Here is a 16,724-nt window from a genome sequence, read left to right as displayed (position 1 = left end):
ATGACCTTTCAATATAATTTCATCTCCTGAAATCCTCAGATTCTTTTGCTTAAGGCCTTCACTGTTCTGTTATGTCTGACTTAAATTATCTTGAATATGACTTAAGAACTGTAGCACATCCAAAACTGTTGAAGGAGTAAATAAGAGCTCTGGATGCTCAGCATTCCCAAATACCCCTTCAAGCCTTTCTCTGACATTCATATCAGATAGTGGACACTATGAAAGTTTAGTCTGTATAAAAATAACTAAGCAGTAGCATCAGGGCATGAAAATTTTACACACTCATGAAGGTCAAGCTTCTCTTCCTTGTGAGGTTCTGCAAATGATCTCTACATGTTTTCCTCCAAACTGTCTCACCTGCTTGACAGTCTTCAGTTTTGGAAATACACAGCCCCCAAAAATGTTCTGTAGAGAAGGCCTGAAACAGGTCTGTCCATCTGTCATTAGGGTCAAGGTGACCAGAGTGGTAATATGGGGTGTGAACTATTACAGATTCTGTAATTTTCAGTCTCCTTCTAAAAGGATCTTATTTGAAATTACACCAAGTCTAGGCTAGGTATCTTAACTATATTTTTGAAGGCAGCATGGAGCTTCATGGATCTGAGTCAGGTACCTGAAAAATTCCTGCACCAGTTGGGGCCCGATGTGGAACTTCTCAGACACTGGACTGTCATTCGATCTTTATTGTCTTATTAGTGCTACCTGATACAAAGTAGTTATGATGAGTATATTTAAATCCTTATTTTCTAGTTTTTCTATAAATTGAAATTCAACTTTCCACTATATATGTCTAACATAGATCATCTAATATACTCACATTATATCCACCTCTCTGTGCTCCACTTCCCAGCATAGCCATGCCCTCTGTCTTTTCAGTCCTTTTACCACAGGTTGTGTCTTTTCCATGCCTGAAGGCTTACTCCTCTGAAATGGGATTTTATGTTTTATTTCCTGAATGTCCTACTTTTAATATTATTAAACCTTCCTTTCCAAACTTCCTTTGAAACCTTCTTGAGCCCTCTCTTAATCAGACAACAAGCATATGAATAATCTGCCCAAAACAGATTTTAAAGTTTCTGTGCAGAACAGTCAAGCCACTGTGGATTTTCTACAAAAGATTTTACCAAGAAATAAATTATATTAGATTATATTTCACTTGTAAACCATATTTGAATATAAACCTCCAAATGGCAAAGGTCAGGATTGTACATTAACCCTTTGAACTCGATATCCCCTTTGAAAGATGAAAGTTTGGCAGTAAATGGACTTACAAGTTTTTGAATTACTTTGCATTTAAATCATGGATTTCTTATTTTCATCCATCATTAACCTAATTGATCTCATTTAAACATGCAAATTGTGGCAGTGAACTTTCATGTTCACAGATATCATTCCTTACTGTTTACAGTAACTATCCTTTATGTTTCATTTGTTGCAAGCATTCGCTAATATGAAAAGCTCAAAAAAGATAATTGTACTTATTAACACAGTGCTTACATAATTATTGAGCTATATAATTAAATACAATAACTTCTTATTTAATTTTCATTCAATATGAAGAGATGTACATATACTGAAACTAGCTTTCAAATTGCATTCTTATTATTGCAATTTTTAACTGCATCTTACACTGGTAAATTTAGAAATATCCCTCCTTTAAGGGAGATAGAATGAAAAGGTGGTCCTCAAAGTATAGTGGTAACAGTGAGATATATTTATTGCCCATATTAACATTCACAGTGGGATTCAAGAATAAATAAATAATAATAATTAAAAAAAAAACAACCAGAAAACCCCAAACAAAAATCAAAACCTGTTTGGGTTGGTTGAATATCACAACATGGGTGAGCCTTGAGTGGAAATCTGAATGTGTATAAAGGGTAAACTTATATAACACAGAGTCAACTGGAAGACGTTGAAATTCTCTCATTCTTAAGGTCAAAGCAGTCCTGCAGAGCATCTTAATTGAAAGAGAAAATCAGCAACACCACTCATATAGTTGACCTCTAAAGGATGGCAGCATCAGCTGAAGAAATGGTACCTCTCTTTCAGACTCAGGTAGCAAGAAAACATCCAGATTTTCCTCATGAGCTTTAAAGTATCTAAACAGCTTGAAGGTTTACACTGAAGTGAAGGAAATCCCTACTTGCTTAGGCTTACAGAGATTCTCTATGATCAGAGAGGCTTTGTGAGAGACCAAAGTCCTGTCTGCACATCACACAGACTATACAGCCCTCTTGCTTTTTAAGCTGGAAAAAAAAAAGTGGCTTTGATCAATAAGACCATTTAAGTTGGGAGATACAGAAACCCACTTGAAAAGTTGAGATCTAAGAACCTGAGGTCCTTTCCTCCTGTTCTGTACAGGTGGAGTATGCCCTGAAAGCAATATTGCAACAGTCAAGCCCAGGTGGTCAAGAGTCTTGGTGGTATCTTATACTAACCAGCTGCTACCCTCCATCAGCTCAGGGTAGGAAGTACACTTCATTGCAAAGGCTAAAAGGACACATGTAAAAAAGTTCCCTGGGACATACCAGTGCTGGAGCAAAACCCAGCACTGTTTGGTGTCTGAAGCCAAGACACCCACAGTCCTGATAAATCACTGAAAAAAAAACCCCAAAATCTGTTCTGGGTTTCCCTACTGTGGTCCATCATTCATATCTGGCTTTGTCCCATTATCAGAATGACTGATAAGAGAGGACAGTCTGCTAATGACTTAGTGACTTCCAAAAGGCTGGGCCTAGGTAGCTGTATGATGTTGACAGCAGACTGTTCCCTCGATAAAAGAATACACAGCCTAAATGTGGCCAGTTTGCAGAGTTGAATATAAGGACTCTTGAAGAATTAAAGCATTAAAGCCATCAAAAGCATCAGGAGCATATCAGTTTGGAACAAAACAATTCTGCAATTCGGCTTCCTCAAAGGGAAATTTTCCATTTGTTATCCACAGAACGCAATCGGATGAGCCGTGCCAGAGAATGTGATGCTGCATCAGTGCCTCCATGCTAGTCTTGAAAGAAAGCTAAAGCTTGGGATATTGGCCACCTTCCACAAATCCCAGAGGTCTCTGAGGTATCACAGTTCCCAAACACTTGAGTTATACTAAGATAAAAGGGTTATAGCAAGAAAGCAAATCATGCTCGTTTGGAACAGAGAACCGCAAGGCCCTGGATATGTAAATACAAAGTTCTTTGTGGCCCTAGGGAATTATGCCCTTGGAAAATCCATGTCTTTTCACTGTATCAGAAGTTACAGAATTGTGTGGTTAAACTCATTGACTAAAGTTATCATTAGGTAGACATTTTCTCTCATGGCAACATCATATCTCATAAGCATTCCAACTATTTTCAGTCTTTACTCAACATACAGTCTATCTCTGTTTGAGTTGGCCTAAATATTTTTCAGCCCTGTTAAATGAAAAATTGGAAGGCTGTGACACCTTATAATCCTAGTTAGTAAACCATTTTCTGTTTATACAAAGATTTGAAGGAGTGTGTAATCACACCAAATGCTCCCAAATTTACTTTTAGCCCAAATGTCTTTCAGGGTGTCACACAGCGTAATGAAGAGATGGTCACAAGCAAATGAGAATGACCAACAATGCTGTTCATTGGTTAGAAACCAAAAAGACAAGCATCAGTGAAAGAAATTTCATTTAAGTCTCATATTCTCTTCACTTTGGAAAAACATGTTCTCTGCTTAGACAGTACAAGCTACTTCCAAAAAAAAGGGAAATGTGCCTTTTTTCCTAAAGTATGTGTACCACTTAACTCTGAGGTAGTTCTGGGACACATACCACAAGCTAAAAAAGTAAAATAATAATAATTAAAATAAATAATTCTGAAGTGAAGGAAAAAAGGAGATATGCCAAAGTGCAAAAGCAAAACTGTTTTTTAAGCACAAACTTGGGGAAAATAACTGAATTAAGTAAAAAGAAGGGAGCAAAAGAGAATGAAAATCTTATATCAGTTGAATGGCTTCAAAGAGACAAATTGCCAAACAGTTGAAAGAAAATGAATATGTGATGCATATTTTACTCATTTACAGTACAGAAGGGCCATATGTAGGCCACAGGCAAAACTATTCCTTCCTCCTCACCCCCCTCACAGAGGTAAGAGGTGTCCCATTTTGTGGGCTTCTGCATGGGCACACATCTGCCCCTTGTGAGCTACAAAAAGACAGCCCAGGCTGAGTCACCCTGAAGAGCCACCTACTGCATTTAACATGTGACTAATTCATTAGAATTGAACATTAAGACTTAAGGAAGACAGGTTTTTTGTCTCTAAATACTGTTCTGATGGGTAACTCCAAGTGTTTTAGGCATGTATCATAGACAAAGAGTCAAGCAGTCAACTCTGCACGGCCCTTCTCTTGCCTTTATTTGTAATGCCTTATTTGGCATAGTACTATATGAATGTACACTACAATATATACTATTTAATGTCTTATATTTTCACATATTCACAGACATTTTTACTCATTTTTGTTTGGAATGTGCAATTCTAGAAACTCTTTTCCAAGAAAAACTTGAAACCAGCCAAGAAAAGGGAATGAGCTAAACTCTCTCAGTGAGCATTGGGTAATGTGGTTCTTTGATAAAATTACACTGCTTTACACCAGCAGAAATTCCAGACCCCTCCTGTCATCAGAGTAACCTCCATTTGTTGCTACATCTGGAATCAGAGTAGCACACTGTTGTTAGACACACATGCACTGACATATACTCTGTGCTTTACATGGCTGCACAAGTGCACAACTGATCTGCTGATCTGTAGTCTGCAGCACTCAGGGTGCTTTGTTTACTTAATGCAAAATCAATAAGTTTATTTCCAGGACAGTAATTCCAACATTCTCTTGAAATAGCTGCCCAATTTTAAAGTCAGGTTCAGACGCTCGCTGCAAAAGAATCTAATAACGACCCACAAAAGAAGAAACCGCCTATCAGACAAACATGTTGGAACAGCCTGCAGAAAGCTATAGACTTGTCAGACCAACAATTCACTGCACATCTGTGTCTGCCAACATGGAATTTACTCAAAATTGCCTCTCTAGACGCTTCTTTACATAACACATATTTAGCTTATTAGTGCTGCCATTTGGGAGTGTGGTCAGCTTTTGAGCAAAATCTCACCGAGTCCATTAGCTGGGATCGCATCACAGCTGCCATTTTAGGATCACAATGATTAGGTTTGAAGTTCAAATGATTTGATTTCACTTTAAAGCTTCAAAAGCAGCCTCCGGGGTAGATTTACGCAATTAATTTTTACTGAGGTCTGCTGGGTAATTCACTGTAGTCAGAGGATCTTCACTAAGGTAAGGTAATTACCACTGGGTAATTTTACAGCACTCTGTTCAGTACGAGGAAACATGTTGGCTGACCTGCTCAGATAAGACCTGGAAAAAAGTGAAGATGCTGCTTTTGGGAATCCAAATGTGCACGAGACATTGAGGAGGGATGAGAAGAATTCACTCGCTTCCCAGATGTGGACCAGAAGCTGTACATGCCCTCAAAATGTCTTTTCAGGAGGGTGCATGAGGACTTACAATCTCGTAAATATTGTACTGAGAAGCTTTCAAAATTGAAGTACAGTACCCATGATTCTTTAAAACAGGAACAAAGAATGCAGCCTTTGTTTGGTTTGAACACAGAAGTAAACAATGAAATTAAACATCCCTTTGAGATTTGTATTTATCACTTACAAGAAACACTTCCTAATAATCAGTGGCAGCTAGGCTGACGAGCAGACTTCAGAGCAAAACCAGAGGGGATACAAGTCTATTTTAGGTTTACTATTGACAGTAAGGGTCAGAGGAAAAATAAACTCAGCAAGCAGTGTCATGCTACCACAAACCTCTGCTGGCCAAGCAGAAACTAAATTACAACCAAACATTTCAGCACGACAGAAACACTTGGGCAATTGGGCTGCCCTGCAGTGCACAGAGCACAACATACACAAGAACAAGATTAAGCAGAAGTGAGATGCAACACAAATTAGTAACAAAGAAATCAAAGGATTGGAGGAGCTAATTATCCCATACTCTGGAGTGGGGTACATTATGCTTACCCCTATTATTTTAATATTTCAAGTCTGCAAAATTAATCTGGAAAGTCCTGTGAAAACAAGGACTGATCATACTCTCCTTCAAGATATCCTCCTTTTAGTCAAGTTATAAATAATATAGATAATATCAACTACTAGACTGAACTTTAAGAATAAAAAAAAAGAGCAGCAGAAGGATTTAGATGCTATTTCTGTCACATACATTTTATTATATATTATAAGTATATAATAAAAGAAAATAAAAATATTTTTATTGTAAAAGTTAATCCTCAGCTTCATTTCATGTACTGTAGTACTTCTGGGGAAAGATGATTTGATTGCTGCATCACACTAATAAAAACTAAAATTTGTGTAAGGGGAAGAAGAGGGAATAAAGCATATTCCATATCAATATTGCTTCTGATGGCTTTCATTTTGTTAAGTTTACTTCCTACTACAGCTGATGATAAAAGCAGCTGTGTGGACTCAAAGGTACCTCTATCTACATCTCTCCATGGACTAATTACAAATATCTGTTCCATATAGTCTCAGCATCTAAGACAGATTTAATTTTATTCTACCTTTCACTAGGCATAAATAAAAACCTGTCATTCCAACCACTATTTTGCTTTCCTTTTTCTCTATCTGTCATCCACTGGATGCAAACACAATCCTGTAATTCCCACTGTTCTGTTGTTTTCCTATTCTTTGTGGGTTTGCTTGTGTGTTTGTTTTGATGGAGCCACAAATGTTTTGTCCATTGTCAGGGGCCAGTTGCTTGAAACAAAGAACACTTTTCAAATTTCAAGCATAATGATACAGGACAGAAATGGCCAGGCAAGTTCTTATTGCCTTTCTCTTTTAACTGGTGATGATACACTGCTAATTCATAGGGAGCATCTATGTAACACAAATAAAGTTTTTCAGGTTTTAAGAAGGTGTTTAAAAATCAAGTGCAGTTCTAGTGGGTGATACCTCATCATTGCTCATCTGTTCTCTGCCAAAATGATGCTCACCTGTGCTGTTCTGCTTGGCCATTTTAAGGTACTTGATTATCATTCTCCTATAGTTCTCTGCTCATCTGATACATCTCTGGGGCACTCAGAACAAGTGCCCTACTTGTGGCAATGCCACACTACTTGGTTGTTATAGGCTCAACAAATTCTCCTGACTTTTCTCGTGAAGTCCCATAATTCATCTCTTTTGCCAGCACTACTCTGAACTGCTGCAAGGTGACACTGAGGATATATATTGGGTCAGGTTCACTGGGTGCTGTGAGCCTGCTTCTCGTTAACACCAATAGGATGCCTCTTGGATGTTTGAAGTCTTACGGATTGATGGAAGAAAGCACATTCCAGTGACTGCAGTAACACCCACAGAGATGGTGAGCAACACCAGGAGAATAAAATCAAAGGGCCCAGTTCCAGTGCAATGTACTCCATTCAGTGTATTTGGGATTGCTCTAATAAATAATTTTTCTCCTCTTTTTCATTCAGGGCTCTCTGATGAACCACATCAGCAGTTCCCTGAATCTTCTTCTCTTTTTAAAGAGTTTCCTTTTGAAACTTGTCCAGCATTAAGACTTCTGAGTATGTTAACCATGGAGATGTAGGTGGTAAGGAAAAGGATGATAATAGGCTGTTCTTACTCTCCTTGTCAACAAATAGAATACTTCTTTTTCCATAGCTTTAAGTGGTAGTTCCACCCTCTCTTCTAAACTCCAGCTTCTTTTGGCACATTCCTTACTTCTCTTTCCATGTATGATGACTATATAAGTGCTGAAGAGTATTAAATTGCTTGGTGGAAAATTAATGGAGCAAGGAGGAATGACAGAGAACAATTGCTTATGCATTGTGGCTTTTGATAAGTTGGCAGTCTGAGCGGGCAATAACCTGCAGCACATGAGTAATTGTAAATTACTCAAATTGCAGTTTGGCCTTTTTTAGAGAACTTCAGTGAACCCAGAGAAGAGAGAAAAGGGTCTTATTCAAAACATGAAGCAACAGGCATAGAGGAAGATGCAACTCACAGCTATTTAGCAAGGTAGTGTCCTGCTACCAAGGGTGTAAACTGGAAGGAAACAATAAATATTCAAGAAGCTTTATATATGGCTTCTTTGCCTTATGATGCTTGTGCAAAGCAGAACCCTGCCTTTACCTTCAATCACATTACATTGCAGCCACCATGGCTAAGTTTAAACCTCGTGTAGCTTGTGTCCTATTTTTGTATCTACTTTTCCATTCAATTTGTTTCTTCTCCTGTGGTGCCAACACCTTGAGCAGGGCACTGAAGGAAGAGCAAGAAATTTGGAAGTGAAGGCACGAGCAAGTTCAGAGGCTGATGGTTGTGCAATTTAGAATTCAAGGAAATAAAGCTGTTAAGGATCCACATCTCCAGCACAGATGCCTTTGAACACGTTAAGGGAGGTGTTTAACAGCCATTTGGTGAAGAAAGGCTCTGACCTCCCTCAGTAAAACGATGGGGAGAATGCTTCAGAAAACATTTTTATCATGCATGCTAAAATTTTAGCACGTATGCTAATCCACATATTCTTCATTTTCAGACTTTTGTGCAGATGGCATTTTTAGCAAAATTGTCAGCTTCCATGCATCAAGGGCTTTTGCCATCACTGCATTTCACATGTGCTACAAGTCTTAAATGCTTATAGAAATATCCCTGTTTGGAGACAAGTTACATATGCCAGCAGTCCTTGACATGGTATCTTGGGAACTAGTTGCAGTTACTGAATGCTTGTCTGCTTTATGGACAACCCTGTCTGCTTTATAACAGGTTGATTACACCTACCCTAGAAACAGATTCATGACAGGTCTGCTCCCTTCCCCTGTTCTGACATTATTTTGCAGGTGTCTGGTTTTGCTAGCTGGCAGTGAGATGCACAGGTATTCTGCAGAAATCCAAATAGCTGCACCCTGAAGAATGGTGGACATAATGCAAGTGCATAGGAAAATGTCAACTGATGGTGAAAAGGTGTTCTCTTGAGAGTCTCACAGTTTTTAAGTGAAAAGAAACACTGACTCAAAGGACAACATGACTTGAGAGTAGGGCACACAGATAAAAAGGCAGGTTCATTCAACTTTGAAACAATGCACTGTGGAAAACATCAGGTCAGAAATGCTATTTGAAAAAAAAAAAAAAGCCACTATATAAAGATACAAAACAACTGAAATTTGGATTATCTAGACTAATATCCTGTGCAGACCAAGCCTAAAAATAAATTCTAAAGGGCTTTTCCTCCTGGACTTGTGTTATTAACAACATTACAGAGTTTCATTGGCAGAATTCAACATTATTGAGGCAACCTGCTGCAAACTTTGCTTATCTATACCCTTGTTGCAAGTTTCTAGATACTTTCAAGGAAAACTGGGAACTAGGAAGTTCTTGATGTTTAATAACATTTTCACATCTCTTCAATGATAAACAAAACAGACAAATGCATTTTCTCTCAACTATTTCTCAAAGCAAACCAAGAACTCAGTCCCACTGGTAAAGCTTTCATTAAACTTTTTAGAGTAACTCCTGTAAAAATTAAAATAAAACCCCCCAAACCAACCAAACTAATATAAACCACGGGATCAGGCTAAAAGAAAGACGTTGTCTATCCGCACGACAGCAGAGCATTTTCCCCCGGCAGAAACTCTGAAGCAAAGCAGAACTACGAAAGCAAGCATTTATAACGTGTGTTACTTACAGTGTATTTCTAGAACCTGCATTGCTATCTGAGGTGTCGAGTTTAGGGACTCGTGATCTACTCTGCAACTTACAACTGCACCATCATCACTGCGATCCGCTAAGAAGTCCAGCGTGCTGCTGACTGTGAATGTTTTGCGGTTTGCATCTTCCTCTTTTAGATACTGAACGTCTGAAAGAAAGAACAATATTTTTAGGAAAACTAGTACCAGCATTAGACAGCTAAATTATCTATCAGACTTATGGAAAAAACCCCAAACAAACATGTCTTTTCTATCCGTATCGATCTCTTCGATATAAAAGCAACGAGGCTGTAGTTATTCCTCATTTTCTGTCATTGTCGTATCAGCAGATTGAAAGAGAAAGTTTTAAAATTGGTTCCATGATACTGCATTCAAATAGAAATTCCATTCACTTTTATCTCCTAAATGCTTAGGTCCAAATTTGATATAAACGTTCTCTGCAGGTAATCAGAAAAAAATGTGGTCTCCTCCTACCGTCATTATCTTACATTCACAGTGCCACTCAATATTAAATTTTCTAAGTTCATATTTACAATCTTTCACAATAATGTAATATATGAATATTACTGAAGGTATGAGCATGTAGTCAGATTAATCCTGTGCTTACTTTATGCCTTGTTTATTCTGTTGTTTGGTTAGAATTATGCTAATTTATGAATAAAACTAAATCAAGGTATAGTCATCAGTGGGTATGAACAACTGTAAATAGAGCATGTCATACTATTTACTGGAATCTACAGACAAATCCCAAGAAGACAAGAAACAAAATTACTTCAGAGACCTCACACTGACTGTTTTATATCCAATTCTAAATTGATCTATTGCTTTTGTGCAAATTCAGTTAAAAATCTGACAGTTTTCAGCCCAGGGACTAGAGTGCAGGGAGTCTACATCTCTGCTTAAGAAGTATGAACTCAGCTCAAAGTTAAGGTTCAAATTCAGAACATTCCATTGTAGGACATACATGCTAGAACTGAAGATCCAAAAGACTGAGCATTTATGCTAAAATATTTTAATGTTTTAACTGCAATGTGAGATCTTCTCAAACATACTTTAGAGTTGTTTCACTTGGTTTCCAGCTACTTATAATACTTATTGATCTTAGCTTATTTCAGAAAAATGGTAAGCTTGTTATATTGATTTATTGCAATAAAAGCTTGAAAAGACATACATATATAAATACTTAAACATATATATAAAATTACACTGAGATTGCATATATCCTCCGTGTCCTGAAAAAAAAAGTGAGAGTTTCTGTTTTACAAATTGTACTAAATCCCACTAGAGAAGAAGATGACCTGAATAAAATTTCCATGAAATATCAATTTTAGAAAGCAAATCTTCAATGGCTTAAGCTACACCATTTTAGATTAAAAATACCTCTGATATCAGAAGGGCAGTCTTTTTCATTGTCTCCAGACAGATGAAGACACCATGTAGTTATACAATTTCCATTTTTCCCTAAGAAATAATTATTTCTTGCATTTTTCTGCCTGTTTGTTGCTAAACTTTAAAAGATTTCAATTTCTGCCATGGTCACTGCTAATGTTTAGGGACCAGTAGATGAGGGAAATATTGACAGGGCTAAAGCAAAATTCTTATAATCAAACAACAAACGTCTTTACTAATATTTAAAGCAAACACATGAGCTTTTGTTCCCAGAGTTAGGATTCCAGATTTAATAAAAAGCACCTATAGAGATAGCCTTCTGCTTATAAGCAAGGTACACATCCCTTTGCTTACTGGCTTCAGGTAGAGGACAGAAGGCCCCTGAAAACAACAGCAACTTTAATTTTAGTGAGAGGTTGTGAATTCTTAATCCTGTAGAAAAACAAAAGCAGCTAATTTCCTAAATGGGTGTTTAGAAGTCTTTCTCTAGGAATCTATGGTTTGGAAGAGTTCAACTCTTGGAGTTAACCACCTCCATAAAAAGGGCAGTGATACTATTCTATAAACTGTTGACATCCTCATTAACAGAAATAATTAGCTTGTCCTCCTCATCAGCCGTATTTTCTCAGATGTCTCTTCAGAGCAAAATGAAGGTGGGATTGTGGCGTGTGCTACCCGAATGTAAGCCCACCTGGATGTAAGAGCACTGAAGATCAGGTACTGGCTATGTTACCATTCAGAATATTTACCCAGGGTTTTTACCAGAATTATTAAATATGTCAGTTGTAGTCCATCGTTTTGTTTATTTTCTTGCTCTCTCCTAACACTCCCCTGAAAAAAGGTTAAAAAAAAAAATAACAATCCATTACAAGAGCACTTTCTCCAGAAAAATCCACAATGGAACATGTTGGAGGATGGCTAAATACAGAGTTGCTTTACAGAGGAGGAACTAGGGCTCTTGAGGACAAGTTGAACATTAGACAACAGTGTGCCTTTGCAGGGCTGAAAGCTAAAAAATAACTGTCTTGTATTAATAGAGCACAGCCAGAAAGTCAAGGGAAGTGATTTTTCTTCTCTATTTAGGACTTGTGTGACTGCATCCAGAGAAGCAGGCCCAGCTCGGGCCTTTTTTTGATACAAAAACCATGTCAACAACCCTGATCAGGTTCAGCCAAAACCCATGGAAATGGCCAGTGGAGAGAGCACACAATGCACAAGGACAGCTTAAGACAGTTGAGATTGACTAGCCTGAGGAAGAGAAGACTAAAACCAGACCAAAAAAAGTACCTAATGCATGGTAAAAAGAAGAAAAGGAAAAGCCAGAGTTCTCTCAAGAGAACTCTGAGGGGCAACAAACATAATTTACACTGAGGCAAATTCTGATTATGTTATCATGAAATATCTACATACAATGAAAATGCTCCACAGACAGGGCTTTAAAATGCTGAAATGTCTTGCCCAGACATGCTATGGGATCTCTGTCCTGGGAGATTTTTCAAAACTGAACAGGAGAAGGCCTTTAGCCACCTGACCCAACCTTTGAACAGAGGCTGGGCCATATGAAAAACCTAAGAGGCAATTATGACCCTTCTTCTGTGACTCTGTCAGAGAGGTGCATATACATAGATATGCTTTTATTAACTAATACTGGTTTATATCTCATAAAATACTGGTTTATATCTCACACGTTTGATAGTGAAAATAATAAATGGAAATGATGAAACATCTTTCATCATCCATTGTTCATTAAAAGCTATTCATAAGAGCACAAACCTGTAACATTCACATAGAAACACCCATCTTTTAAAAAGACAATATTTCTGCTTTTACATGGCAGATGTAATTTCTTTTTATATTTAAACTCAAGTTCTGACATGAGATGGTTCTTTCGTCTAAAAAAATTTTATCTAAAAAAATTTCATCTTTGATTTAGAGGTTCATCAAGACAAAATGTTCAGTGCCTCTCTGAATTCTTTGTGTATACTACAAATATATAAACTAATTCAAAATATCTTAATCTGTTGTAACAAAATAAACTACTTTATTTTTAAAGCCCAACTTTGCCAGGAAAAAAAAAATCTATTGAAAATATCCCTGAAACCTAAAAATAATTCTTTATATAATATTGTTGAAACAGCATGTAACAAGTTCTGTTGATAAAATAGGTAATTTCAAAACGAAAAATATGCATTTATCTTCTCCAGGATTTTTCCTTTTGATAATCTTCCAGAAATGTCACCAGAATGATACAGTGCCCATCACTTTGTTAGGCTGGTGCAGGTGTGAGTGTCAGAATGCTAAAGTAAAAGGTGTGGCACCCAGTGCTTCACATTCAGTCTCTCTCATCACTAACACTTACTTTATCAAACAGTATTCCTTTACCAGATGATGATTCCTTTTTTGAGTAATAGCAGTGGAGCTACAATTTTAGAATGGCTTTTTTCCCCTTTGGTGCAACTCTGATCTCGATGCATCATTTATATTCGTTTGCACCACGTATAATACACTGTAACACAATTGGATTTACTGGTGCTAGACAGAAGAACTCCTAACCTTTAATGTCAGCTGCATTAGCATATAATTTCATATCTATTTTCTCAGATTTATCATTTCACCTTTTACACTGCACAAAGCTAATGTAACTTCTGCTGATGCCACTGCAGACCGGTTAGGTTATTTTATTTCTAACCTTTGTGAAATGGCAATGTGCTCTTCAGAAGACCTAGAAAACTAAACTGAAATGAATTTGCACAGTACTTTCCTCTGATTTCTGGTTGTTGGGGTTTTTTTTCTCCTTTACTGTTCTTTTTCATACATTTTTTTTGTTCCTTCCTCACTCTCTTTTTTTTAAAAAAAAAATTCTCTTTAGGAACTCTTGAGAAGAGCAAAATAATTAAAGAGTCAATTGCTTGCTGGCTTCAATTACATGTCAGCTGAAAGAAAGGCAAGATTCTTACACCAGATTTTAAAATATAATTTTTAAAATAAAATCTTTTCAAATGTGTTGCCTTGTTAGGCCAACTGTATCAGTGTTTCTCTTAAAGTATTGACACTGTTTGGAGTGATTTCTAATCTCTACATGCCTTGAATATATATGTATTCATCCTGTCAACTTTTCTGGATGACAGAATCTATACTGTGCCATGTGTATTTGCTGTGCTGTTAAATTCTTCTTTTTAATTACATTTGATTAGGTGCTGCATTTCTTTCATCAAATTCCTCAAACTGACGAAAGAATTGTTCTCCATTTCCTCATTTTCTACCCTTGTTGCAAATGTTCGAACACATTTCCAGTTATCCCAGTCTAAAATTCTTGTTTCTCATTTTCATTGGAAATACAAAGACACTTCTCGAATAGACTGCATTCCTTATACAATCCATTGTAATCTCCTTTATTTACTAATTTTGTATCCCAGCTCTGGTTTTGCACATTGAACTGTGGTAGAGAACAGCAAAGGAAGATAAATGGATTCTGTAATTAATGTTGTAACTTTTCTTGAGGCAGTTTATTGAGCTAACAAAATCCAAAATATTAGACAAACATGAGACAAAAGAGATAATAGTGTTGGTTTGGGTTTTTTGTGGTGTTTGTTTGTTTGGTTTTGTTTTTTTTTAAAGCTACACAGCAAAAGTGGATTTTGAATCATTTATTTATCTGGTCTTATAGCAGAATGAATAGAGGTGACATGAATAAATGTCAATACCTTATCCTTTTTATTTATCTACTTTATAATGGGCACATCAATTGGCTTATAGATGTGACTAAGCCTTCTGCTGTAGGAAGCTCTCTTCACTCACTCATCCACCAATAAGGATTTAAAACTATCCCAGCATTGATAAGAATATGGACTAGAAAACTGAGTTCTAAGCAAAGAAAGTACAAAGTGAAAGAGAAGATAGAAAAGAAATAAATAGATTTTATATGCAGCTCTTTCCTAGGTTGCTGCATCCTCAAAGGCAAATCCTTGCTGTCAGCTTTGGGTTTAGTCACCACTGACTTTTCAGCTACAGCAGACTTTGTCCAGCTCCCTGTAGTCCCTGTGAGGTTTTCCTGATCACCTTTAAAGTCCACCTTCTCCCTGCTACTCACCACAGACCGTCACCATCCTTGCCTCGGCTGTAGATTCCCAGTTTCCCGGATGAGATTCCCTCAATTGCTACATCCTGACTTTTCCTCACCAGAGCAGGCTCCATAGCTCCCTTATGGAAAGTGCAATCTCCTGTCTCCTCCAGATGGTCCTGCCTCACCTGGTCACTTTATTTCCAGGGGTGTAATAAATAAATAACATAAATCTGGCAACTGACTGCATCAGACACACATCATATTGGAATGGCAAAGAGAAATGGAAAGGTAAAACATCAGGGGTGAGTGGTGTGACTGTGATAACAATAATTCACAAAACATTTTTCTATCAAGCCTCGCAGTTGAGTTTATTATGCTGAACAGAGTTCTGAGCAATTCAAAACATCAGTTTTTACCGTTTGAAGAAACAATAAAAAGATGGTTATACGGCCATTTACAAGCAATTACCTTGTCTATGTACTATCATCTATTCATTTCATGACTCAACATGAGAAACTTTACAAACACAAATTAAAAGACATAATTCTAAAGAATGCATAGTTTTGACAATTGGAGCAAATTACACCAAAGCCCTTTTAAATACCTTTAACTTCTTTGTCGTTCTTGAACCATCTGATATCAGCTGCTGGTTTACTACCAGATGTCTTGCAAGTGAGCTGCATCCTCTCTCCCTCCATAACTGGTGAGGTAAATCCAGTAATTTGTGGCTTCTCAGGAACACCTAACAAGCAAACAAGCAAAATGTCTCTGATAGAGTCAGCTACTGCCATGAGAATGTGACCAACTTAAAGTTCACTTCTTCATATGCTCTAAATTCTGGAAACAGGATAATTAATTCCTCATGCCTTGTCAGTGAAGCCTTTTTCCTACTGTAAATAAACTATCAGTCTGAACAGTAGTTGGTTCTAAATAAATAAAGAAAACAAAAATTAACCTGGTTTTCCAAGAGAAACAGATTGCATTTTAATAAATATCTTATCTATGTATATTCTGCATGCAGGTCTAGTCTGACTTGTTATAGTGTTTAAACCACTCTGCACAGCAAGTAGGATGACAAAGCACGTTAGAAGCACAGCTGTGAGAATGAAACACAAGTGGCAACAAAAAGCTGAGCTGACCTAAGTTCAGAACAGATGTTTAAACCTGAATAATGAAGACTTTAATACAAAATCCAGGGAAAAGGGAGGATGAAAATAAATACAGGAGTCACTTTATCTTCAGAGAACACAAAACCAGAACATCGAGAGGTATAATCAGAGCTCCACTGGTCATGGAAAGCTCTTCAGCTGAATCCAAATCCTTTGGAAGAGGTCACGTGATTTTGATACACCAGACACAAAATACCAAATTTGGAAATAGTGTTTTTTCAATGAACCACGAATGATTTAAATAAGAAATACGAAGAGAATAGGGAAAGATTTGATCACTACCTGCATAACTCCAATTAACTTATGAAAACACAAGAATAAGTTATTTCAAAAT

At 37.1% G+C, this 16,724-nt stretch overlaps 1 protein-coding gene across 3 annotated transcripts in view; it reads right to left on the bottom strand.

Annotated features, from left to right (window-relative positions):
• The window catches only part of CADM2 (cell adhesion molecule 2), a 609,843-nt gene that overhangs the window by 105,824 nt on the left and 487,295 nt on the right, over window positions 1-16,724 (bottom strand). For all 3 annotated transcript variants that reach the window (XM_017821926.1, XM_017821928.1, XM_017821927.1), the window contains 2 exons: window positions 15,826-15,963; window positions 9,748-9,918 (listed from right to left, as the gene is read on the bottom strand). In XM_017821926.1, the coding sequence (XP_017677415.1) occupies window positions 9,748-9,918; window positions 15,826-15,963 (309 nt within the window). The remainder of the gene's footprint in view (window positions 1-9,747; window positions 9,919-15,825; window positions 15,964-16,724) is intronic.

This window comes from Lepidothrix coronata, unplaced genomic scaffold (genome assembly GCF_001604755.1).
Source record: "Lepidothrix coronata isolate B3197 unplaced genomic scaffold, Lepidothrix_coronata-1.0 Scaffold93, whole genome shotgun sequence".
Lineage (NCBI taxonomy): Eukaryota > Metazoa > Chordata > Aves > Passeriformes > Pipridae > Lepidothrix > Lepidothrix coronata.
The sequence above is the reverse complement of the archived record's forward strand: the minus strand, read 5'-3'. Positions and strand labels throughout refer to the sequence as shown.